The sequence below is a fragment of the Oncorhynchus keta genome, chromosome 17, assembly GCF_023373465.1.
Source record: "Oncorhynchus keta strain PuntledgeMale-10-30-2019 chromosome 17, Oket_V2, whole genome shotgun sequence".
In the NCBI taxonomy this organism is placed as follows: domain Eukaryota; kingdom Metazoa; phylum Chordata; class Actinopteri; order Salmoniformes; family Salmonidae; genus Oncorhynchus; species Oncorhynchus keta.
Window position 1 is genome coordinate 17,759,095 of NC_068437.1, and position 26,289 is coordinate 17,785,383.

The 26,289-nt window shown below is 41.5% G+C and overlaps 1 protein-coding gene across 1 annotated transcript in view; it reads left to right on the forward strand.

Annotated features, from left to right (window-relative positions):
• LOC118396540 (protein kinase C-binding protein NELL2-like) overlaps positions 1–26,289 on the forward strand; it is a 97,160-nt gene that overhangs the window by 52,538 nt on the left and 18,333 nt on the right. Inside the window, exon 15 of the mRNA XM_052465635.1 lies at positions 136–231. Within this exon, the coding sequence (XP_052321595.1) occupies positions 136–231 (96 nt within the window). The remainder of the gene's footprint in view (positions 1–135; positions 232–26,289) is intronic.

Here is a 26,289-nt window from a genome sequence, read left to right on the forward strand (position 1 = left end):
TGTAATGATATATTAAATCACATTAGTAAATGAGCTCATCAACTGTATCCAAATACATACTACAGTCCTAATTAAAATTGTAATCTATCTAAGTTAATATTGAATAATGGCTGTGTGATACCTGTGGTCCTCTAGCGATGTGCGATGGCCTGTGCCAGAATGGAGGAACCTGTATCTCCCCAAACAACTGCATCTGCCAGCAAGGCTTCACAGGGAAGAGGTGTGAGACAGGTAAGACTTCCTCTCTGTCTAGTCTGCAGTCCTCTAATTAAAACACTGCATCAAGACTACACAGAATATAAAGTAGGAGGGAAGAGGTGAGCTGTGGAGTTCTTCAGATAGATATGATTTGTATTTGAAGAAGGAATGACTCAAGATGAGACGTTGTTTGCTAAAAAAAATCTTAAGATGATACTTTCAGTGTTATCATCACTTTGGTGTCAGAATTGATTTAGTTCTCTCAATAGAACAGCCTGAGCTCGGATCCTCAGAGCCCGTGATGTCATCTGCATGCTTGTTTAAAATACTTATTGTAGCAACTTGCAATTGTCTTGTGTTCTATTGGAAGGCATTTGACTGAGACATCAAATGAGACTGATTTCCATTGTAAGTGTTGGCCCTTACTGACCGTCTTTACACGCTCACTGTAAAAATGACATGTGATACACTTTAAAAAGCAAAGGTTGCTGGAGTATCCTTTAGAGGTTCTTCAAATTGAAATAAGTTATTTGAATAACCCTTTAATTTAGTTCATACAAGGGACAACCCTTACCTTAAATTGAGGAGATCTTTACATTTTTCGGTCCTTTCAAATTAAAATACAAATGTTTCACTTGTGCAGTTAGGTTCCTGCAAGAACCACCACCAACTTAGGAGGTTCCTCGATGAACCCCACCTCCTATTGGGTTCTTGGAAAAACCTTTTGGGGGCAATTTTCAGTGCCAAGTACCCTAAGGTTCTTTGAAGAACTTTGATGATTTTAGAAGGAATCTTGTTGAACCCCTAATTATTAGAGTGTATAACTAAAGTGTTACTGAGCTATTTCCACTATTCACCAGCTGTTGTTTTCACAAAATGCACCAGTCTTCAGTTTCCCCAGAACCATTATCCATAAATACATGGCTCTTACTTTCCCCATTTCGCCTGTTCATTCTCCTTTATCCCCTATGTGGCTGGGTTCTGTTCTGTGGTGACTAATGAGCTAGTTCCTGTTCTAATGGGCCATTTGAGGATTTGAACTGCAGTTGTAGCACTATGGGAATGACTCTGTCTGCATCACACCTGATATTAATTACAATAGCACACTGACACTGATGCACTGTTCGTTATAGTGCATAATTTTTATCTTTGTCTTGGCCAAGTATTATATTTGATTTATTAGGATCCCCAATAGCCGACGCCAGTAGCGACAGCTAGTCTTACTGGGGTCTGACTCGTAACGAAAAATACATTACAGACAAAATACTTTACAATTCACATACATGTGACATTTAAAATCATTACCATGTAGTGTGTGTATCTATCAGTTACACATACACGTCAGTACATGCACACAATAAGTAGGTCACATGGAGGAGAGGCGTTGTGCCGTGAGGTGTTGCTTTATTTGTTTTTTGAAACCAGGTTCTGTTCACTTGCACAATATTAGATGGGAGCTCTGAATAATACTGTACGTTTCCTTGAATTTGTTCTGGATCTGGGGACTGTGAAAAGACCTCTGGTGTGTGTGTCAGCGGTGTGTGTAAGTTGAGTATGCAAACAAGAATTTCCAAAACATACATTTTCTTATAAAAATAAGAAGTGACGCAACTAGTCTTTCCTCAACTATTAGCCAAGAGAGACTGGCATGCATAGTATTAATATTAGCCCTCTGATTACAATGAAGAGCAAGACGTGCAATTCTGTTCTGGGCCAGCTGCAACTTAATTAGGTCTTTCTTTGCAGCACTTGACTATATGACTGGACAATAATCAAGATAAGAGCCTGTAGGACTTGCTTTGTGGAGTGTAGTGTCAAAAAAGCAGAGCATCTTTATTACAGACAGACCTCTCCCCATCTTTACAACCATTGAACCTATATGATTGTTTACAATCTAAGTTAACACTAAGTAATTTAGTCTCCTCAACTTGTTCAACAGCCACACAAGTTATTACCAGATTCAGCTGAGGTCTAGATCTTAGGGAATGATTTGTACCACATACAATGCTCTTAGTTTTAGAGATGTTCAGAATAATTTTATTACTGGCCACCCATTACAAAACAGACAAACTCTTTGTTAAGGATTTCAGTGACTTCATTAGCTGTGGTTGCTGATGTGTATATGGTTGATTCATCAGCATACATGGACACCCGTGCATTTTTTTATGCCAGTGGCAGGTCATTGGTAAAAATAGAAAAGAGTAGAGGGCCTAGAGAGCTGCCCTGTGGTACACCACACTTTACATGTGTGACATTAGGGAAGCTTCCATTAAAGACAACCATCTGAATTATATTAGATAGACAGCTCTGAATCCATGATATGGCAGAGGTTGAAAAGCCATAACACATACATTTTCTCAAATGTACATTTTCTCATTTTCTCTTTGTCCTTCTGCCCATAATTGCATTTAAAGTACTCTAAAGTTGTTGTCCATCATTCTTTATGTCATTGACCTTGACTATATAATACAGTTTATTTTTCTGTTGGTTTAGTTCAGTCACAACATTTCTCAATTCGCAGTAAGTCGGCCAGTCAGATGTGCAGCCAGACTTATTAGCAACTTCTTTTGCCCCATCTCTTTCAAATATACAGTTTTTAAATTCCTCATCAATCTATGGGGCATTAAAACAGTTCGAACAGTCAGTTTCTTAAGATGTGCATGTTTATCAATAATTGGAAGAAGCAATTTCATAAATATTTTTAACATCTTCCACGTAAGAGTCACAGCTTTTGGAACTTTGGCTTTCCTGGGGGAAAAAAAACACGTTTTTAGAAATTAAAAACAGAAACAGCACACACCTGTCTATATAAGGTCCCACAGTTGAAAGTGCATGTCAGACCAAAACCAAGCCATGAGGTCGAAGGAATTGTCCGTAGAGCTCTGCGATAGGATTGTGTCGAGGCACAGATCTGGGTAAGGGTACCAAAAAATGCAGCATTGAAGTTCCCAAAGAACACAGTGGCCTCCATCATTCTTAAATGGAAGAAGTTTGGAACCAAGACTTCCTAGAGCTGGCCGTCCAGCCAAACTGAGCAATCGGGGGAAAATGGCCTTGTTCAGGGAGGTGATCAAGAACCCGATGGTCACTCTGACAGAGCTCCTCTATGGAGATGGGAGAACCTTCCAGAAGGACAACCATCTCTGCAGCACTCCACCAATCAGGCCTTTACGGTAGAGTGGCCAGACGGAAGCCACTCCTCAGTGAAAGGCATATGACAGCCCGCTTGGAGTTTGCCAAAAGGCACCTAATTTTTTATTTTACCTTTATTTAACTAGGCAAGTCAGTTAAGAACAAATTCTTATTTTCAATGTCGACCTAGGAACAGTGGGTTAACTGCCTTGTTCAGGCGCAGAAAGACAGATTTTGTACCTTGTCAGCTCGGGGATTCTATCTTGCAACCTTTCGGTTACTAGTCCAACGCTCTAACCACTAGGCGCTCCCCATCCAACCTGACAGAGCTTGAGAGGATCTGCAGAGAAGAATGGGAGAAACTCTCCAAATACATGTGTGCCAAGCTTGTAGCTTCATACCCAAGAAGACTCAAGGCTGTAATCGCTGCCAATGGTGCTTCAACAAAGTACTGAGTAAAGGGTCTGAATACTTAAATAAATGTGATTTTTCAGTTTTTATTTGTAATAAATTAGCAAAAAAAAATGTTTTAACTATTTTTGCTTTGGCATAGTGGGGCATTGTGTATATATTGATGAGTGAAAAAAAAGATTATCAGTTTATAATGAGGGGTCTGAATACTTTCCAAAGGCACTGTACACAGTTACACCTCCCCATAAGCATTTCTGTCACTTCTATAGATGTTATATCCTTGTATTGCTACTGCTGTATCATCAAATGATTATCTCAGTGAGTATCATAAATCGCTAATATATGAATGTTATCTGATCTTAGCAAGTTATTGATTTCATTAACCTTATTTCTAAAGGTACATACAATATGAGCTATTTTCAGCCCTTTCCTGGGTACCTTATGATAATATGCAAAATAGCAAACAAAGTAAGAGAAAATATATATACAGTGCCTTGCGAAAGTATTCGGCCACCTTGAACTTTGCGACCTTTTGCCACATTTCAGGCTTCAAACATAAAGATATAAAACTGTATTTTTTGTGAAGAATCAACAACAAGTGGGACACAATCATGAAGTGGAACGACATTTATTGGATATTTAAAACTTTGTTAACATATCAAAAACTGAAAAATTGGGCGTGCAAAATTATTCAGCCCCCTTAAGTTAATACTTTGTAGCGTCACCTTTTGCGGCGATTACAGCTGTAAGACGCTTGGGGTATGTCTCTATCAGTTTTGCACATCGAGAGACTGAAAATTTTCCGATTCCTCCTTGCAAAACAGCTCGAGCTCAGTGAGGTTGGATGGAGAGCATTTGTGAACAGCATTTTTCAGTTCTTTCCACGGATTCTCGATTGGATTCAGGTCTGGACTTTGACTTGGCCATTCTAACACCTGGATATGTTTATTTTTGAACCATTCCATTGTAGATTTTGCTTTATGTTTTGGATCATTGTCTTGTTGGAAGACAAATCTCCGTCCCAGTCTCAGGTCTTTTGCAGACTTCATCAGGTTCTTCCCATCAATTTGAACCATCTTCCCTGTCCATGCTGAAGAAAAGCAGGCCCAAACCATGATGCTGCCACCACCATGTTTGACAGTGGGGATGGTGTGTTCAGGGTGATGAGCTGTGTTGCTTTTACGCCAAACATAACATTTTGCATTGTTGCCAAAAAGTTCACTTTTGGTTTCATCTGACCAGAGCACCTTCTTCCACATGTTTGGTGTGTCTCCCAGGTGGCTTATGGTAAACTTTAAACAACACTTTTTATGGATATCTTTAAGAAATGGCTTTCTTCTTGCCACTCTTCCATAAAGGCCAGATTTGTGCAATATACGACTGATTGTTGTCCTATGGACAGAGTCTCCCACCTCAGCTGTAGATCTCTGCAGTTCATCCAGAGTGATCATGGGCCTCTTGGCTGCATCTCTGATCAGTCTTCTCCTTGTATGAGCTGAAAGTTTAGAGGGACGGCCAGGTCTTGGTAGATTTGCAGTGGTCTGATACTCCTTCCATTTCAATATTATCGCTTGCACAGTGCTCCTTGGGAAGTTTAAAGCTTGGGAAATCTTTTTGTATCCAAATCCGGCTTTAAACTTCTTCACAACAGTATCTCGGACCTGCCTGGTGTGTTCCTTGTTCTTCATGATGCCCTCTGCGCTTTTAACGGACCTCTGAGACTATCACAGTGCAGGTGCATTTATACGGAGACTTGATTACACACAGGTGGATTGTATTTATCATCATTGGTCATTTAGGTCAACATTGGATCATTCAGAGATCCTCACTGAACTTCTAGAGAGTTTGCTGCACTGAAAGTAAAGGGGCTGAATAATTTTGCACGCCTAATTTTTCAGTTTTTGATTTGTTAAAAACGTTTGAAATATCCAATAAATGTCGTTCCACTTCATGATTGTGTCCCACTTGTTGTTGATTCTTCACAAAAAAATACAGTTTTATATCTTTATGTTTGAAGCCTGAAATGTGGCAAAAGGTCGCAAAGTTCAAGGGGGCCGAATACTTTCGCAAGGCACTGTACATTCAGCAGTCCATTAATCAATTGGTGTGTGTAAGTATGTGTGTGTGCTGTGGGGTTGAAGCTACGAACCCATAGGCTTGGCTCGCTCATCTCTTCAAGGCTTTTGGGAGGGATGGTGGACAATGAGCCTGTCATTGAGGATGTAGGCATGTCCCCACATGCTCAAGCAGCTTTCATTGCTGGGATAAGTTGTTTCCTCTTCTGGCTCACAGCTTCAAGATAGTCCTCATTGAGGAAGATGTACATTCCTCTCAAGTTCTTGGCTCTTTCCAGAACATCTACATTGTCCTTGAACTTCAGGACCTTGACCACTATCGTCCTGGGCCTGTCTCCTGGGCCGGTGGTGGGTTTTCCAATCCTGTGTGCGCACTCCACCTCAATCTTCCTGTGGTCCATCTTCAGTTTCTCCGAGATTATTTCCCTTACTTTGTCCTCAGACTCCATCCAGGTCTCATGTTGAGATTTCTCCGTCATTGTTATCATGGATTCACCATACAGAACTGATGTCCTCTCTCACGGATGTACAGATGTACCGCTATGCAAACAACTCATCCTATATCCATTGATTGTATTCTGTTTTCGTAGATATTTCCATCTGTAGTGGCTTATGTGGGAGCATCATGGGAAAGGGGCTTATACCTGATCTATACAACAGATACTTTGCTTTCAGCATGTCGTACATAGGAGAATAGCTGTCAGGACAAGACAACAGTGAAAGCTAATAGAAATCAGAGGCATGACAGTTTGAGACTCTGTTTCTCAAGCTCCCAGACAGGGCAGAAACAGAGAGCTGCTGAGCTGCAGGTATTGATTGCACATAAAGGACCTTTATGAGGCGTACCATTTTACTGCCTGTCTTAAAGCAAATTACTTTTCTCAAGGTGCTGTTCTGTCCTGTTCTGTGATGCTGAGGACGGCTGAATGGAATGCTGGAAAGCTGGCTGGTGTTAGGAGCATAATAACCATGATCTCTTATCCACCTCTGCAGTGGACCAGCTCTGATGACCATGTATCCTAGTAATGATACGGTCAGAGCTCTCAACCATTTCATTACCTTCACTAGGCTGGGCTTCGCCTTCACAATTTTTTCTCTATAGAATCTGGAACATTCTGTACTGTGGACAAGGAACAGCTGCTAAAAGGGGAAATTGTGAGATGTTCTTTTTTTGCTTAATAGAACCATTTAGAATGGAATTCTCAGAGTGTAATTAGTGACAAACAAACGGTTGTGGAGCAGAATGACTGTCAGTCTAATCACAGAATGAGGGGAAACTGTGACGATGTTGTTGAGCTCAGGCCTGTTTATTTTGGGCTCCTATCTTCCCAACAGTTAATCATCAACGTTGATTATAATTCAAACAGTAAAGGTTTGAGAACACAAACACACTCAAAACGATTCCCAGAGAGGGTGCCTCAGTTGACAAGGCGTTTGTCACCACTTCTGCAGCTGTCTTTCTCTTCTATCTCCAGAGCTGTGCATTTCCCCTCCGATAGTCTTTCCCGCCTTTCCACTCTGTCTCCAGCCCCGTCAGGCTTGTGACAGCTCTTGCCCTGTGTGCCCTCAACACAGAGCTGGAGCCACCTCTGGAGGCCTCTAGCCACTGCTACTGTACTGCAGAGACCTCACCGGGCAGTCAGTCCGTGGATAGACTGGAGGAGTCAGTCCGAGTCGCCATGTGTCTCTTAACGCAGTGACGTGCTCCCAGAGAGAACTCACTCTGCTGGATAGGAGCAGTTCATACTGGAGTTCACACTGTTCCCACTCCTAATGTAAAACTCCCCAGTACTCACTCTGGGAGAGAAATAGAGGGATGGAGAGAGAGCAGAGAGAGCGAAAGAACAAAGAGGGGTAGAAACAGAGAAAGAGAGAGTGATGTAAAGAGAGAGCGTGAGGGAGAAAGGGGGAGAAACTGAGAAAGAGAGAGAGAAAGTGAGAGAGAGAGACTAGGGAGAGGTGGGCGCTAGGGTTAGCTCCCTTCATCCTGCCTGGAGGGCGAGGCGAGGTCGAGTAAGGCGGTGGCTGAACATGGAAAAGCTTTCACAGCGGCCCGCTCCCCCCCACCGACCCACTGTGCTGCTTTTAGTTCCCCCCTGGGACACACACTGACTCAAGACCAGTGGTAGGCTGCCTGCCTATGACAGCTGAGAGAGAGGTCCTAAAACACAGAGTGAGTATAGACACACACACACACACACACACACACACACACACACACGCACACGCACACGCACACGCACACACACACACACACACACACACACACACACACACACACACACACACACACACACACACACACACACATCTTACAGCCAAGAGCTGGAGTCCTCAGAGCCCATGATGTCATCTTTGTGTGTGTTAGTGGTGCATGGGTCAGCTGTTTGTTCACCTGCACCTTCCCATAATTTCTAATAATGTGAAAATCTGAGGCCCGCACCCGACTCTCACCTGCAAATATAGAACAAATGCGCTGAAACTACAGTAAAAAATGGCAGAACGATTATTTTACAGCGGGTGTAGGATTCTTTGCCAAATAAGATGTTTCTGACATTTTGGTAGGCTGTTTGTTAGTCAACTTGCCTATTATTAGATACATGCAGCTTCTCATGTATGTTGCCCTAGAAAACAAAATAAACCCTTGCTCACCAGAATAATGTAATAAATCACTAGAATGAAATCAATGCTTCAATTTAGTTGACATCGGTAAAGTTTTCTCTGTCACCTCTGCTTCTTTCGCAGAGCAAAGACATTTAGGGACCGGTGAGAAAATGCACAAAAAAAAATAACCCCAAAAATGATCGTACAAAATGTCCAAGTGACCGGTTGAATGGAAATTGAAAGCTGAGAAAATGACCCAACATGTCTCTGATAAGATTTAAATTCAGCTTGGTTTCATATTTGATGTGGTTGAAATACTATCACCGTTTATGATGCTGATAAAGAGAGCACCTCTGCATAACTGTGCCTTTGCATTCTCTGAAAGAAATAAGACATATTTCTCCATTCCTGTTCCCGAGGGAAAGTGTACATTTGGTTTATCATTTTATTGCAAGAAATGCTTCATTCTGCAGGAGTTAATATTAAGGCTATGTGAGAGGTTATAGATCTAGAGTCAGTGGCCAGATTTCAGTTTCCATTTAACCCATCTGAACAGTTCCCTTGACGTGCCATAGGCCTATTTGAAGTCCCGTCTTGTGACTGTGGGATTTATACAGCGCCTCACAATCATCACACATAACATCCTCTTTTACCACTTCACCAAATCTTTCCCAAATATGACTTTTCTGGCCCTCCCTTCTCTTTATTGTCAAATCTCCATTTCACAGCTTTTCTCTTATTGAATTCAGCTCTGACATTGTCCTTACTTTTTCAGCCCATTCCCAAAAGCATTGGCTATTCACATGTAGGTTATTTGACAGGCATACAGTGAGGCCCTAAAGCTTAGGCTTATGCACTCAGGCCAGATATCTTAAAAAGAATTAAAGAAAAACCTCAATGTAGCCAATAGATTTTGCACAAGATTGATACATTCATGTTTTTTTAATGTATTGTTTTCCCTTTATTCAACCCGCCCGCCACCCACACAATATTTCATAACACTAAACTCGACCGCCCTCGCGAATATAACCCATGCATCACTAGTGTGTGTGTGTGTGTGTCTCTGTGGCATATCATCCCTGTACAACAAAGTGATTGCCAGTGGCACATTGCACTGACAGACAGCAACAGACTGACAACTCTGACACATCATGCATTATTCAGCATATGGCTGCTATGGGGAGGCTACTTACAGCTAGGGATGTACAGGAGTGACCATGGCATACTGGCTGGCATATTGCATAGTTGGTTGATATGCACTGTAAAACTTTTCTGTAATTTAACAATAACACACGGTAGAAATCACTGTAAAATACCTTAAATGTGTTTTACAGAATTAATGCTATAGATCACATTGCATTATGGGTAAAATAAGCATTGTAAAAATTACTCTAACATACTTTATTTCTTTACAGTAATAGTTTATGCCTACAGTAGATTAACATTTTCAGTTTAAGGCGTCAATCTCATGCTGTCAGGTAAACTCAGTCCATTTTAGTAATAAATAAAAAATATCCTAGATAATAAATTGTTGTAATGATTAAGCTTTGCTGTACTGCAGCTTCTGGGTGCCATAGTGAGAAAAAAAAGATCAGATCAGTGACAGTTATGTTTGCACCATTGCTATAGAGAAAATGGCTTGTTTATAGCCCAAACAGTTCAAAAGATATGACCCATAATACAGGAGCAACATTTTTTCATTCTATGGCAACACTGTTAAAAAATCTTGTTGTTTTTACAGTGGACTATTATACAATAAAACTAACAGCAATGTACCGTATAATTCATTTCAGTAAATTGACCTAAATCGCAATGCACTCTGGGTGATTTTAGATGTAACTGGTAAATTATACAGTAAATTTCAATGAAATGTTGGTTTAACAGAACATTACTTTAAAGAAGTACTGGATTTGAAATAGTACTGTAATTCCAACCCACAGAATACAGTACCCTACCGTATTTTTGGAGCACCAAAAACCTTTTGACCACTAGTGTTTGCATGCTATTGTTGTTTCGGGCTCATTAACATATTTTGAGGAGTGCCTTGTAAGATGCTACATTTGTTTTACCAGTGAGTGAGAGTGCTGTACCAATTTAACTGGTATGTGGCGCCAACAGGAAATGTGTATAGGGGACAGATTGGAGTGGAAGTGAGTCGAAAACATTTAATAGTGGAGTATGTGCCATGTCCTTGGTCTGTTATGCCCAGTACATTTTATGTTACAGCCTTATTCTAAAATAGATGTTTTATTTATTCCCTCATCAATCTACACACAATACCCCATAATGACAAAAATTCAAGATAAAAAACAGATATTACATTTAAATAAGTATTCAGACCCTTTATGTACTTTGTTGAAGCACCTTTGGCAGCGATTACAGCATTGAGTCTTCTTGAGTATTACTCTACAAGCTTGGCACACCTGTATTTGGGGAGTTTCTCCCATTCTTCTCTACAGATCCTCTCAAGCTCTGTCAGGTTGGATGGGGAGCGTCGCTGCACAGCTCTCCAGAGATGTTCGATCAGGTTCATGTCCAGGCTCTGGCTGGGCCACTCAAAGACATTCAGAGACTTTCCCCGAAGCCACTCCTGCGTTGTCTTGGCTGTGTGCTTATGGTCGTTGTCCTGTGGAAGGTGAACCTTCACCCCCATCTGAGATCCTGAGTGCTCTGGAGCAGGTTTTCATCAAGGATCTCTCTGTATTTTTCTCTGTTCATCTTTCCCTCGGTCCTGACTAGTGTACCAGTCCCTGAAAAACGTCCCCACAGCATGATTCTGCCACCACCATGCTTCACCATAGGGATGGTGCCAGGTTTCCTCCGGACTTGGCACTTGGCATTCAGGCCAAAGAGTTCAATCTTGGTTTCATGAGATCGAAGAATCTTGTTTCTCATGGTCTGAGAGTCTTTACGTGCCAAGCGGGCCTTCATGTGCCTTTTACTGAGGAGTCTACCATAAAGGCTTGATTGGTGGAGTGCTGCAGAGATGGTTGTCCTTTTGGAAGGTTTTCACATTTCCACAGAGGAACTCTAAAGCTCTGTCAGAGTGACCATCGGGTTCTTGGTCACCTCCCTGACCAAGAACCTTCTCCCCCAATTGCTCAGTGTGGCCGGGCAGCCAGCTCTAGTCTTGTTTTTTTTCAAACTTCTTCAATTTAAGAATTATGGAGGCCACTGTGTTCTTAGGGACCTTCAATGCTGCAGACATTTTTGGCACCATTCACCAGATCTGTGCCTCAACACAATTCCTTCGACCTGGCTTGGTTTTTGCTCTGACATGCACTGTCAACTGTGTTACCTTACATAGACAGGTGTATGCCTTTCCAAATCATGTCCAATCAATTGAATTTACCACAGGTGGATTCCAATCAAGTTGTAGAAACATCAAGGATGATCAATGGAAACAGGATGCACCTGAGCTCAATTTCAAGTCTCATAGCAAAGGGTGCGGATACCTATTTAAATAAGGTATTTCTGTTTTTTATTTTTGCAAAAAATATATTTGTCATTATAGGGTATTGTGTGTAGATTGATGAGGAAAAAATGTATTTAATCCATTTTAGAATAAGGCTGTAACGTAACAAAATGTGAAAAAAGTCAAGGGGTCTGAATGCACTGTTTATATACAGTACCAGTCAAAAGTTTGGACACACATACTCATTCAAGGGATTTTCTTTATTTCTACATTGTAGAATAATTGTGAAGACATCAAACCTATGAAATAACACATATGGAATCATGTAGTAACCAAAAGTGTTAAACAAATCTAAATATATTTTATATATTTGAGATTCTTCAAAGTAGCCACACCGTGGTTGGATTCACAAGAAGTTCATATTTAAACCTATGTCAAATATTTTGTTTTTGTTTTCTGAATTTTTATAATGAGTATTTCTGTATTTGAATTTGACGCTAGCATCCCACATACCTGAGAGAGGTAAAGAAAAAATCTTCATCCAGTACGAAGGGAGTAATCGCTGTCCTGATATCCAGAAGCTCTTTTCGGTAAAAATAAGTTACAAATAAAGTGAGAAAAATAACACACACAAGATCACAATTGGTTAAGAGCCCAGCCATCTCCTCCGGCGCCATTACATTTTCAAGGCACGCTTAACCAACATGGCTACCACAGCATTCTGCATCTGGTTTGCACTTAGTGGGATTATTATTTGTTTTTCAACAAGCCAATGACCCAAAACACACCTCCAGGCTGTGTAAGGGCTATTTGACCAAGAAGGAGAGTGATGGAGTGCTGCATCAGAAGACCTGGCCTCCACAAATATCAAATACCCGACCTCAACCAAATTGAGATTGTTTGGGATGAGTCGGACCGCAGAGTGAAGGGAAAGCACCCAACAAGTGCTCAGCATATGTGGGAACTCCTTCAAGACTGTTGGAAAAGCATTCCATGTGAAGCTGGTTGAGAGAATGCCAAGAGTGTGCAAAGCTGTCATTAAGGCAAAGGGTGGCTACTTTGAAGAATCTCAAATATATTTTGATTTGTCGAACACTTTTTTACTTTGTTACTACATGATTCCATATGTGTTACTTCATAGTTTTGATGTCTTCGCTATTATTCTACAATGTAGAAAACAGTAAAAATAAAGAAAACCCCTTGAATGAGTAGGTGTGTCCAAACTTTTGACTGGTGCTGTATGTAACTGCCAAAATAATTTAAAGAATTGAGTAAATGAGGTATACTGAAAGCAGGTGCTTCCACAAAGTTGAGGTTCCTGAGTTAATTAAATATTTAACATCCCATCATGCTTAGGGTCATGAATAAAAATGCTTAGGCAGGCTATTATTTTGGCCACTTTGGCTATGCCCCCATAGAAGGACAATGCACCCATCCACAGAGCACGAGTGGTCAATAAATGGATTTGATGAGCATCAACCCAATTGAACACCACCATCAACAAAACACCAAATTATGGAATTTCTTGTGGAAGAATGGTGTCGCATCCCTCCAATAGAGTCCCAGACACTTGTAGAATCTATGCCACGATGCATTGAAGCTGTTCTGGCTTTTGGTGGCCCAACACACTATTAAGATACTTTATGTTGGTGCCAACCTGCTTGCACCAATCCCATGCAATTGTGGTAATACAAACCCAGTCTCTCCTCAGTAAATGTAATTTATTCATTACAATTACCGTATAAAGATTACATTATTGGTACAGCAAAACTGATTACAGTAACATGCTATACCAGTGGTCACCACTTTCGCAGTCAAAAAGCAAGCTAAAATCTACTGCTCATATATATATTTTTTTTACATTAACCTCACACAAACAGTTTTGTAGGAATGAGGTTTGGGCAGTAAGCCTAATACATTATCACAGCATATTGGCTATATGATTTGCCTGCCAATATTGTTAATCAGACCATATTATATTTCAAAACTCGAGCTTTGATAACAAAATAGATCAGTTGGTTTAGCACTTGTGAGGCACTGTGGAGCATGAATTGAAATAATTATTTTATTTTATTTTACTGGACTGATGGTACCTGCATCGGATGGTCAACGAGGTCAAATCACAATGTCAGTGATGTTCAGGTCGAAAAGTCAGAGCTCTAGAAAGATGCCTGAGTTTCCGACTTGGAATTCAGAGTTGGATGACCGTTCAAAACTATTTTTCCCAACCGCCTCTCATGGTCCCTGCTCTCTCCTTCCTTTCCTCCGGTGAGACTGACCAGAGAGGGGACACCGTCTCCACCTGATGGCGCAACTCGAGTCGCACCGCATCTGCCTCATGCACAAATTCATGTTGTTCCTATGACCAGAGAAAGTTAAATATTCCTAATATTAAAATCTACACGACGAGCTGCTAATAACAATAAAACGCAGGGCTATCGATAATTTGCTACTCACTCATTGCAGCTGCAGCCCGAGCGGAAGTACGGAGAAGCGCGTTTTGTAATAGTGTTGAATAAAAACAGTGACAGTGCTGCATATAAACTTAAACATGAACTCATTCATAAAAACAGCAGATCTTTGCTGTATTCGTTGACAGTCTATCTGTAGTCATGGTTTTAAAAGTTATTAAATCTTACGTAAGCTAGTAGCCTGTTGTTGCCAGGGTCATGGAAGCTCTGTAGCCACGGGGATTTGAGCTATCCGATTGGGCAGCGCAGTAGATGCACTCGATTTAGTCACAGATTTGCCGGTCCGCCAGGTAGGTGGAGTATGTCTCATGGGAACACTTTGATTGCTCGGCGCCCGGGACTTTTGAATCAAGTGCACCTACTGGCAACAGCTCAACGCGATTTTTTTTTAAAGTAGCGCAAACCTTTATTGTTTGTTGGCTTTTCTACAGAAATATTTGGTGATCGACTAGGAATGCCTTGAAGATCGACCAGCATTATACTGGCAGCAGAGTTGCCAGTATAACATTATATACATTATATAATACAGCTGTGTTGCTGTAATGATTACAGTAGCCTCATTTACAGTATAATGCAGTATTGTATAATACAGCACTATTTTTCTTACTGTAAAACATTTTACAGCATCCCTGCTGTAATGCAAAATTACAGTATTTAGCGTAGCTTCTTGTACAATGCTGTACATTTACAAGGTAAAGTTTTACAGTGTGGCCGTCAAGTCATGGCGCTTGTAACGCCAGGGTAGTGGGTTCGATTCCCGGGACCACCCATACGTAGAATGTATGCACACATGACTGTAAGTCGCTTTGGATAAAAGCGTCTGCTAAATGGCATACACATATATATATAAAAGTCAGTGGTCATGGTTGATGCATAAATTACTTAATAATAAGATTATACATCAGTGCATTATCACTTGTCTACCTACAACATATTTGTCTGGCTATTCAAAATAACTTTAAAGTCACGTTTCTCAGTTTCACTGTTGGCGTTGTTAGTGTAGGGTAGTATGATAAACCGAATCCAATGGCTTCAATACTGTGGCAGCTGCATTTATATAGACAATATCGCCATTGTCTGTAACCTGTATCACTGTCAACTGAATGATTTGTATTCTGCTATTTAATTAAAGGCATGACCTATTCCTATAAAATATGCCCATTTTAATTGATGTGCTAACTTGCTGAGGTGTTCCATTGTGATGAATCTTTATTTTGTTTTCAGCTCATTTTATTCTCCTTTCATTTCTGTTAAAAGTAATTCCAAGCTTGTTAGGCTTTATTGTTGTTTTGTTCTCTTCTCAGATTGCCAACTGTGCCTTCAGTCGCTAATGGCAACCCGTTGTTGCCCTTGTCTGCAGTTTTCTGTGGATACAATAAGACAATGAAAGCAGCCAGAAGACGAGTGGTCTTGGTACTTGTCTCATTCCTACTGTTTGTGACTCATCTTCACACAAAAAAAAGTAGTCGGGCTACTCTTAAGAATGTGCTTCAAGGATGCAGAAATAAGGACTTATTTTAGATGTTAATTATGTGGAGAACAACTTGGTAGGTAGCTTTGAAAAGCTTTTAACTATTCAAGGCTAGTTTTTCAGACTATTACAGTACTTTCATACTCAGGCTAAAATATAATGTCATACAGTGCCTTGCGAAAGTATTCGGCCCCCTTGAACTTTGCGACCTTTTGCCACATTTCAGGCTTCAAACATAAAGATATAAAACTGTATTTTTTGTGAAGAATCAACAACAAGTGGGACACAATCATGAAGTGGAACGACATTTATTGGATATTTCAAACATTTTTAACATATCAAAAACTGAAGAATTGGGCGTGCAAAATTATTCAGCCCCCTTTAAGTTAATACTTTGTAGCGCCACCTTTGGCTGTGATTACAGCTGTAAGTCGCTTGGGGTATGTCTCTATCAGTTTTGCACATCGAGAGACTGACATTTTTTCCCATTCCTCCTTGCAAAACAGCTCGAGCTCAGTGAGGTTGGATGGAGAGCATTTGTGAACAGCATTTTTCAGTTCTTTCCACAGATTCTCGATTGGATTCAGGTCTGGACTTTGACTTGGCCATTCTAACACCTGGATATGTTTATTTTTGAACCATTCCATTGTAGATTTTGCTTTATGTTTTGGATCATTGTCTTGTTGGAAGACAAATCTCCGTCCCAGTCTCAGGTCTTTTGCAGACTCTGTGTTTTCCACAGTGATCCACAGTATCTAGATGTACTATTGACCATAAGAGGATATAATGTACTGTATCTGGTTATAAGAGCTTGGCATTATCCTGTCTACATTTCAATTAAGAAAGGTTGCAAGTTATTTGTCTCAATGTCATTTCTCATATTAGGGCTGTGTAGCCTTGCTCTTGTCCGTGTCCTGCAACCAACCCCTTTTAATAAAGGAAATCCTTTATTGACAGACACAATTTGTTACATGGCTAAAGAAAGAGAAGAGAGGATAAAGTACAGCTCTGTACCAGACCAGAACCCTCTTTGAACACGGTGAGAAAATAGCCGGAGCCCAGGGCCCACATCGACCAGGAGGAAGAGGAGTGGGTGGGTGGATGTATGCAGACAATTCGACCAACAATGTGTTACTGCAGACCTCATTAGCATGGAGGACAGACAGACAGACACACAGACAGACAGACAGACAGACAGACAGACAGACAGACAGACAGACAGACAGACAGACAGACAGACAGACAGACAGACAGACAGACAGACATGAAGGGGTCTACCCATTTTAGATGAAATATCCTTGGAGTGTTCTAACATTCACTAAAATGTTGTGCACAACATCTGTAACAACCACCACAGAACATTCTCCATGTTTGTATAAAACATTTGCCTGATGTTGAAAGAACGTTTCTAGAACACATTTCCTCAGTTCTTTAAAGGTTCCCAGAATGTTTCATTAGGTTGGGGTAACAGTCTGGTGGGAACTTTGTTGGGGACATCCCAAAAGATATGTTCCCAAAACGCAAAAACTGTCCAGTTGTGCTGACATTCAGATAATGTTTGTATCAGGGTGCACAAAGTGCAGTGCTAGGTTCCCAAGCCAGGTCTTTTATCCTCTGGGCCACCATGGAACCCCTCTTTAATCCTTTTTCCTGTATATGGCCGTATGATCAGTCAGGAGTTCCATGCTTCCTTTTTAGCCTTCTTAGACATAACTAACCGAGGGAAATACTGATAACTGGGTTATTCACCATGACTTCGCCCATCCTCTTTATATGCTGTGTACTTTTGGGCCCATATTTACAGGGTAGTTTACAAGTTAATGAGTGCTGATCTAGGAACACTTATCATGATAAACAAAGGGGGCCATATCAAGTGTCTCAAAGTAGGAATTATATGTTTTTTTTACACTCCTTTCTTTTAGTAAAGTATGTCTGAGCCTCCATTTCACTTGTTTCTACAGAATATGTGGGTTTGAGACTGCAATCTTTAGCTTTGACTTAATATCATTCATTTTTGCACTAACTATTTTGACTCATCACATATGCTACTGTTACTGTTTATTATCTATCCTGTTATCTAGTCACTTTTTCCCTACCTATATGCAATCATCTACCTCAAATACCTCGTACCCTTGCACATGGACTCGGTACTGGTACGCCATGTATATAGCCAAGTTATTGTTACTCATTGTGAATTTTTTCCTAAGCTTATAATTTGTATATATATATTTTTTTTAATTATCTCTGCATTGTTGGGAAGGGACCGTAAGTAAGCATGTCACCTGTTGTTTACGAAGCATGTGACAAGTACATGTTTGATTTGATTTCTTTAATGGGCATCTCAACTGACTGGTAGAGCAAGAGTTCCTGAAATTGTAAAACAACAACATATTAGTCATTTAATCATTCTGAAAGGATGTTTGAAAGGTCAACAACATTTGTACATTGTTGTCATATCCCATTTTATACACAGTTAGTACAAAAGTGGTAGAGGTGTGGTTTTGCTCCTTGCTTCAACCATCTTTGAATGCGTGTTTAAAAAACATTGGAGTCTGATAATGGAAACCACATGATCATTTTACTAAATGGCATTGGTTGAGATGATAAAATATGCCAAACAAAATTAATGTTTAATTTCATTTAAAATTGGTTGTCAAATTTAGTTCAACCGTCAACATTCCATGAACCTCTACACAACACAACACATCTAGGGACGTTCTTCCAACATCAGGTGAATGGTTTTGTACAAACATTCTACCATCATCAATGGACAGTTTTTGTGTTATGAGAACATTTGCCGCGATGTTCTGGGAACCTTCACAGTACCAATTTTGGTTTGCTGGGTAGTCTCTTCTAGTCACGTCACTGTTTCCTGAAGAAGGGAGTGAGTGTTGGAACAATATGGCAGTGATTGCTTTTCCTCCCTTAAAGGCATAGTTCATCGAAATGACATATTGGTTTCCTTACCGTATAAGCAATTGTTTGCATGGGGAAACAGTGCTAAGGAAAATAAACCAAAGCATGGATTGCTTTCATACCTTGTCCATAGACTTCTTACAGGGTAAGGAAAGCAAAGTTTTATTTTGTAATTTGGGTGAACTATCCCTATAATAGCCCCCATGAAGCTCTCACTCCCCTCCCTCCCTCCCTCCCTCCCTCCCTCCCTCCCTCCCTCCCTCCCTCCCTCCCTCCCTCCCTCCCTCCCTCCCTCCCTCCCTCCCTCCCCATGAGTATCCATGTGACTCAGGGGTGCCACTCTAGTTGATCTCAAAAGGGTTGTTTGTATTCATTATTTATTTAGAGCCTTATGAAAGAGTACTCCATCACGGTTAATTAGCACGTCTTTAATTAGGCTGCCTACTAATGGCCTGATGAGTTGTCGTTTAGCTAAGCACAACCTGCTGCTGCTGCTGGCTAAATGACATATCTCACAGGGGGAGAGCTGGGGAGAACACAAATACTGTGAACACTGTACTGTGGAAAGCATCACTGTACTGTACGTTTTTGGCTTCGAGCTGATAGCTTTTACCAACTCGCACTGTGGAAAGCACAGCTGCACTTTACTGTACTGTCTTATACTGTACGCCTTTAGATATCAGGTTCTGTTCTGTTTCTGAGCTGACATTAGGATGTACTCACACTGTGAAACATCTGTACTGCATCTCTGTACTGTACTGAAAGACAAGGTCCCTGGTTCCATTCTCATTCTTTTACTCGGTCTTCTGTCTGTGCTTCCTATTGTTCTCCTCTCCTCTGTTGTCTGTCTGTCTGTCTGTCTGTCTGTCTGTCTGTCTGTCTGTCTGTCTGTCTGTCTGTCTGTCTGTCTGTCTGTCTGTCTGTCTGTCTGTCTGTCTGTCTGTCTGCCAACATATTAAGGAACTGGACGTACACATGTCTCTCTGTTTTCTTCCTACCTCTACCACACTCACCTCTGATCTGTCTCTGCTAAGACTAGCATCCTTTCCCACAGCACTGGTACCAGAAGACCAGGGGACCACACTGCTTGTGCTGGCCCCAGCAGCATCCTAGTTGTGAATGAATAAACACATTTATTAGATACAGAATAAATGCCTAATAGATTACCCTTGGCTCATAATACCTTATGAAAGCCTAACTACTTATATTGCAAATATATACTGAGTGTATAAAACATTAGGAACACATGTGTAATATTTAGTTGCACCCCCTATATTACATATAGACTGATGGATTGATTTCCAGCGTTGTGCTTCATTTGACAGTATGCAAGTCCTTCTGTCAAGAAGTGATGCCTTTCAAATTTCAAGCTTAAATATCACAAGTATAGTGAAATACCTTTCTAGCAAGCTCAAAACCCAACAATGCAATAATCAATAACAATATATTACTAGAAAAATAAGAAATATGAAATACGCAATAAAATAAATATGTAAGCATTATATATACAGGAAATATTTAAAAAGTCAGTTCCAATAGCGTACTTACATGTGCAGGGATACTGGAGTGAGGGAGGTAGATATGTACAGGTTTCAGAGGACTGGGCAACAGGATATAAGATATACAGAGTAGCAGCAGCTTGCATGTGAGTGGGTGTATAGAGTCAGTGTAAATGTATGTGCATATTATGTGTGAGTGAGCAAATGATAGAGTGTGTGTGTGTGTGTGTGTGTGTGTGTGTGTGTGTGTGTGTGTGTGTGTGTGTGTGTGTGTGTGTGTGTGTGTGTGTGTGTGTGTGTGTGTGTGTGTGTGTGTGTGTGTGTGTGTGTGTGTGTGTGTGTGTGTGTGTGTGTGTGTGTGTGTGTGTGTGTGTAGGGCCCTGTGAGTGGGCATAGAGACAGTGCAAATATTGGAATAAAAGGTCAGTAAAGATACAAGGTAAACTTGGTCTGTGTAGCTCTTTAATTAGCTATTTATCAGTCGTATTGCTTGGGGATAGAAGCTGTTCAAGAGCCTGTTGGTGTCAGACTTGATGCACCGGTACCTCTTAGTGTGAAGCAGCAGAGAAAATAGTCTATGGCTTGGGTGGTTGGGGTCTTTGACGATTTTCCAGGCCTTCTTTTCACACCGCCTGATATAGAGATCCTGGATGGCAGGGAGCTTGGCCCAAGTGATGTACTGGGCTGTCCACACAACCATCTGTAGTGCCATGCGATCGAGGGCATTGCTATTGCCCTACCAAGCAGTAATGTAGTCCACAATCAGCTCCTTGGTCTTACTGACGTTGAGAGGTTGTTGCTCCGGCACCACACTACCAGGTCACTGACCCCCTCCCTGTAGGCTGACTCATCGTCGCCAGTGATCAGGCCTACCACCATTGTGTCGTCAGCGAACTTGATAATGGTGTTGGAGTTGTGGTTGTCCACACAGTCGTGGGGTAGCAGGGAGTACAGGAGGGGACTAAGCACACACCTCTGTGGGGCCCCTGTGTTAAGGGTCAGAGTGGTGGAGGGGATGTTGCCTACCCTCACCACCTGGGGTCGGCCCATCAGGAAGTCCAGGACCCAGTTGCAGAGGGAGGTGTTCAGACCCATAGTCCTATGCTTGGTGACGAGCTTGGATGGGATAATGGTGATGAACACTGATCTCTAGTCAATGAACAGCATTCTCACATAGGTATTCCTCTTATCTAGGTGGGTAAGGGCAGTGTGGAGAGCAATTGAGATTGGGTCATCTCTGGATCTGTTGGGGCGGTATGCAAATTGGAGTGGGTCTAGGGTGGCTGGGAAGGTGACGTTAATGTGTGCCATAACCAGCCTCTTGAAGCATTTAATGATTACAGAAGTGAGTGGTACAGGGCGGTAATCATTGAGCATGAAGCCTTAAGAGTTCTTAGGATCAGGGATGATGGTGGTCATCTTAAAACATGTGGGGATTACAGACTGGGACAAGGTTTAAAATGACCGTAATTATGCCTGCCAACTGTTCTCTGCATGCTCTGAGAACGTGCCCTGGAATACCGTCGGGACCCGCGGCCTTGTGGGTGTTGACATGATTAAAGACCCACATCGGCTTCGGACATTCGAGGTCACCCAGTCCTCTGTGTCGGTGACGGCCCTCACCCAGCGCGATGCTGTTGTTGTCAAAGCAGAATAAAATGCATTGAGTTCATCTGGTAGAGGGGCATTGTTGGGCAGATCATGGTTGGGTCTTCCTTTGTAATCCGTAATGGACTGTAGCCCCTGTCACATACGGCGGGAGTCAGAGCCAGTGTAATATGATTCCACCTTATTCCTATATTGTCCTTCAGCTCGTTTGATGACTCTGCAGAGGTCATAGTGGGCCTTCTTGTACTTATTCCGGTCTTCGGCCATAGCATCAGGGTGGTCTGCGATAGCTTTGTGTGCAATAGCTCTGCTCTTTAGGTCAGTGCCAACCTCAGTGTTAATCAAGGGCTTTTGATTGGGGAAGCAGCCAACCCTCACCATGGGTACAACGTCGTCGATGCATTTTCTAATGAAGCCAGTCAAGAAGGTGGTTAGCTCGTCAATGTCATGGTTGGAGTCTCAAAAACATATTTCAATCAGCGCTAGCTAAGCATTCCTGTAGCATACCCTCTGATTCTGGTGACCATTTCTCAACGGAGTGAATCGCGGGTACTTCCTGTTTCAGCTTCTGCTTGTAAACAGGAACAAGTTTCTTGCTTGTTTATATCAATCAATCAATCAAATGTATTTATAAAGTCATTTTTACATCAGCCGATGTCACAAAGTGCTATACAGAAATCCATCCTAAAACCCCAAACAGCAAGCAATGCAGATGTAGAAGCAGGGTAGAGATTACAACAGAACATGGCCAATATGTTCAAATGTTCATAGATGACCAGCAGGGTCAAATAATAATAATAATCACAGTGGTTGTAGAGGGTGCATCAGGTCAGCACCTCAGGAGTAAATGTCAGTTGGCTTTTCATAGCCGATCATTCAGAGTTAGAGACAGCAGGCGCGGTAGACAGAGAGTCCAAAACAGCATTGTTCTTATTCTCCTCAATTAAATTGGAAAAATAGGATGATCGAACAGCAGTGAGGGCTCTTCGAAGCTGCATGGTACTGTCTTTCCAAGCTGGTCGGAAGACTTCCAGTTTGGTGTGGCGCCATTTCCATTCCAATTTTCTGGGAGCTTGCTTCAGGGCTCTGGTATTTTCTGTATACCAGGGAGCTAGTTTCTTATGACAAATGTTTTTTGTTTTTAGGGGTGCGACTGCATCTAGGGTATTACGCAAGGTTACAATTAGTTCCTCAGTTAGGTATTTAACCAATTTTTGTACTCTGACGTCCTTGGGTAGGCGGAGGGAGCCTGGAAGGGCATCTAGGAATCTTTGGGTTGTCCAAGAATTTATAGCACGGCTTTTGATGATCCTTGGTTGGGATCAGAGCAGATTATTTGTTGCGATTACAAATGTAATAAAATGGTGGTCCGATAGTCCAGGATTATGAGGAAAAACATTAAGATCCACAATATTTATTCCACAGGACAAAACTTGGTCCAGAGTATGACTGTGGCAGTGAGTAGTTCCTGAGACATGCTAGACAAAACCCACTCAGTCGATGATGGCTCCGAAAGCCTTTTGGAGTGGTTCTGTGGACTTTTCCATGTGAATATTAAAGTCACCAAAAATGTGAATATTATCTGCCATGACTACAAGGTCCGATAGTGTCGTGGAAATTTCCTCTATTTACCAAATCATGGGAGCAAACCACACACACACGTCAGAGTTAGTTATAAAAGTCCATCTTTAATTATATGAGCTCTATCAAAGTCCTGTGACTCTCAGATAAATTCAGTGTCTCCCAGTGAATTCTCTGAGAGCCCCCTTACAATGCAACTGAGTTCCTTTAATAGCAAAGACACACATAGTCAGACAGCATAGACATAATTCATCGTTCAGCTTTGTCTCCTTTCCCAAACCCCAGAACCATAAACCAAATCCTCCATATCAACAGGCATATATCAAATTGTCATTTAGATACAACCCACTCTAAATACAAACTCCTGGACAAACTCACGGAGAGGAGAATGAGGCTATAGGTTAAGATAGAAACAACATTAGAGGGAGCATAGAATGATTCCAGACACTGCAACCCTTCTTTCCCCACAAGAAAAAGGTAGGGAGTAAAAGATATGTTTACACATTATGACACTTTGACCTCTCCCCTCTCAGTGGCCCATGCAACTTAGTTTTGACATAGAACAGATAACTGCAACCTCATCACAGTATTATACAAATATACCATTCTGATGAGAAGTAACTTACACACATTTGATGAATATTAAACATCTTACAAATGTTACCAACAAATTCTGATCCTTCCACGACAATAGGAATTCAGGGAACTCAGTGAGGAACGCTGTATGCGGCCCAGAAGGCCTGTAAACAGTAGCTATAAAAAGTGATTGAGTAGGCTGCATAGATTTCATGACTAGAAGCTTAAAAGACGACAACACAGACATTTTTTTGTAAATTGAAATATGCTATCGTAAATGTTAGGAACACCTCCACCTTTGCGGGATGCACGGGGATATGGTCACTAGTGTAACCAGGAGGAGAGGGCTCATTTAACACAGTAAATTCATCAGGCTTAAGCCATGTTTCAGTCAAGTCAATCACATCATGATTATTATCAGTGATTAGTTCATTGACTATAACTGCCTTGGAAGTGAGGGATCTAACATTAAGTAGCCCTATTTTGAGATGTGAAATATCACAATCTCTGTCAATAATGACAGGAATGGTGGAGGTCTCTATTCCAGGGAGATTACTAATGCGAACACTGCCATATTTAGTTTTGCCCAACCTATATCGAGGCACAGACACGGTCTCAATGGGGATAGCTGAGCTGACTACACTGATTATGCTAGTGGCAGACTCCACTAAACTGGCAGGGTGGCTTACAGCCTGCTGGTTGGCCTGCACCCTATCTCATTGTAGATCTAGAGGAGTTAGAGCCATGTCTATGTTCATAGATAAGATTAGAGCACCCCTCCAGGTAGGATGGAGTCCGTCACTCCTCAGCAGGCCAGGCTTGGTCCTGTTTGTGGGTGAGTCCTAGAAAGAGGGCCAATTATCTACAAATTCTATCTTTTGGGAAGGGAAGAAAACAACAGTTTTCAACCAGCGATCAACCAGCGATTGAGTTGTGAGACTCAATCGCTGGTTGTAGAGCTCATCACTCACCCTAACTGTAAGGGGGCCAGAGACAATTACTTGATGCAGACACATCTTTCTAGCTGATTTACACGCTGAAGCTATGTTGCGCTTGGTGACCTCTGACTGTTTCATCCTAACATCGTTGGTGCCGACGTGGATAACAATATCCCCAATTTTAGCCTTAGCCAGCACCATCTTCAGATTAGCCTTCACGTCGGTAGCACTACCCCCTGGTAAACAGTGTATGATTGCTGAATGATTTTTAAAAAGTCTAATACTACGGGTAATGGAGTCGCCAATGACATGGGGTGTTCAATTTGTCAGAGCTAATGGTGGGAGGTATCGGCGTCTATGACCCTGTAACAGGTGGAGGAGAGACCAGAGAAGAGTCGGACTCTGACTCCGACTCGTTGTATAATGGGGAGAACCGGTTGAAAGTTTCTGTCGGCTGTATGAGCGACACCAGTTGAGCATTCCTACAGCATTTCCTTCCAGAAGCCATGAGAAAATTGTCCGGCAACAGGGACTGTGTGAGAGGATTTCTACCACTATCTGTACTTATTGGTGAGCATTTGGAGCATTTGCGCTTATAGCCTACTACCATGTGCGCATTGCTGCGCTTATAATGTGAATAAATAGTCTAATAGTCTTTTGGACTATCGGGGATAGTAGATTGACATAGGCTAGTGCTTTTTCTGTTCGTTAGGCCGACAAATCTTTTTGGCTGACGAAAAGTATATTTGGACAGTTCTTGGATTAGGATGCGTGCAGTTGCGTCCCCGACATGTCTGTCTTCACTTGTGGCCTGTGAGAAAGACTTGATCATGTGTATGAGAGCCATGTGAGTGGGTCGCACTTCGGATTGCGCAGCACACTCAGGAAGAAGGGCACAACGCAGCACTCCGGGCTGAAAAAGGCATGGATATTTTTAGGGTGCATTACGACCACAAAGGGGATGCTGCTGTAAAAGTCGAGGCAGTATCAAGTGCTTGTCAAATTGTGAATGAGAGACGATTGGAGTGTGTACAGCCTGTGCAAAAAAAACAAAGCAGAGCTCATGCCTTTCAAGCAACTTTTTTAAAATCATCATTGGAGTCTCATCATGCAGCCTTATAATGTATTAAACATCAAAACATATAGCCCACCATTTATGGAACAACTAAAGTTACATTAATAATTCTAAATTAATTATATGGGAGTACCTATTTCTTTAACCGCTCAACATAGAATAGCCACATGTGCGCACTCCCTCAAATCGTTTGGTGAAAATATTTATATTTTATTCAGCTTTGTTCAATTGTATTCTTCATACTATAAAATAATATAAAATAATGCCACGGAAAGGATAAGCAAATCTTGTCTGCAACTAGTGTAGCCCACAGCCATTT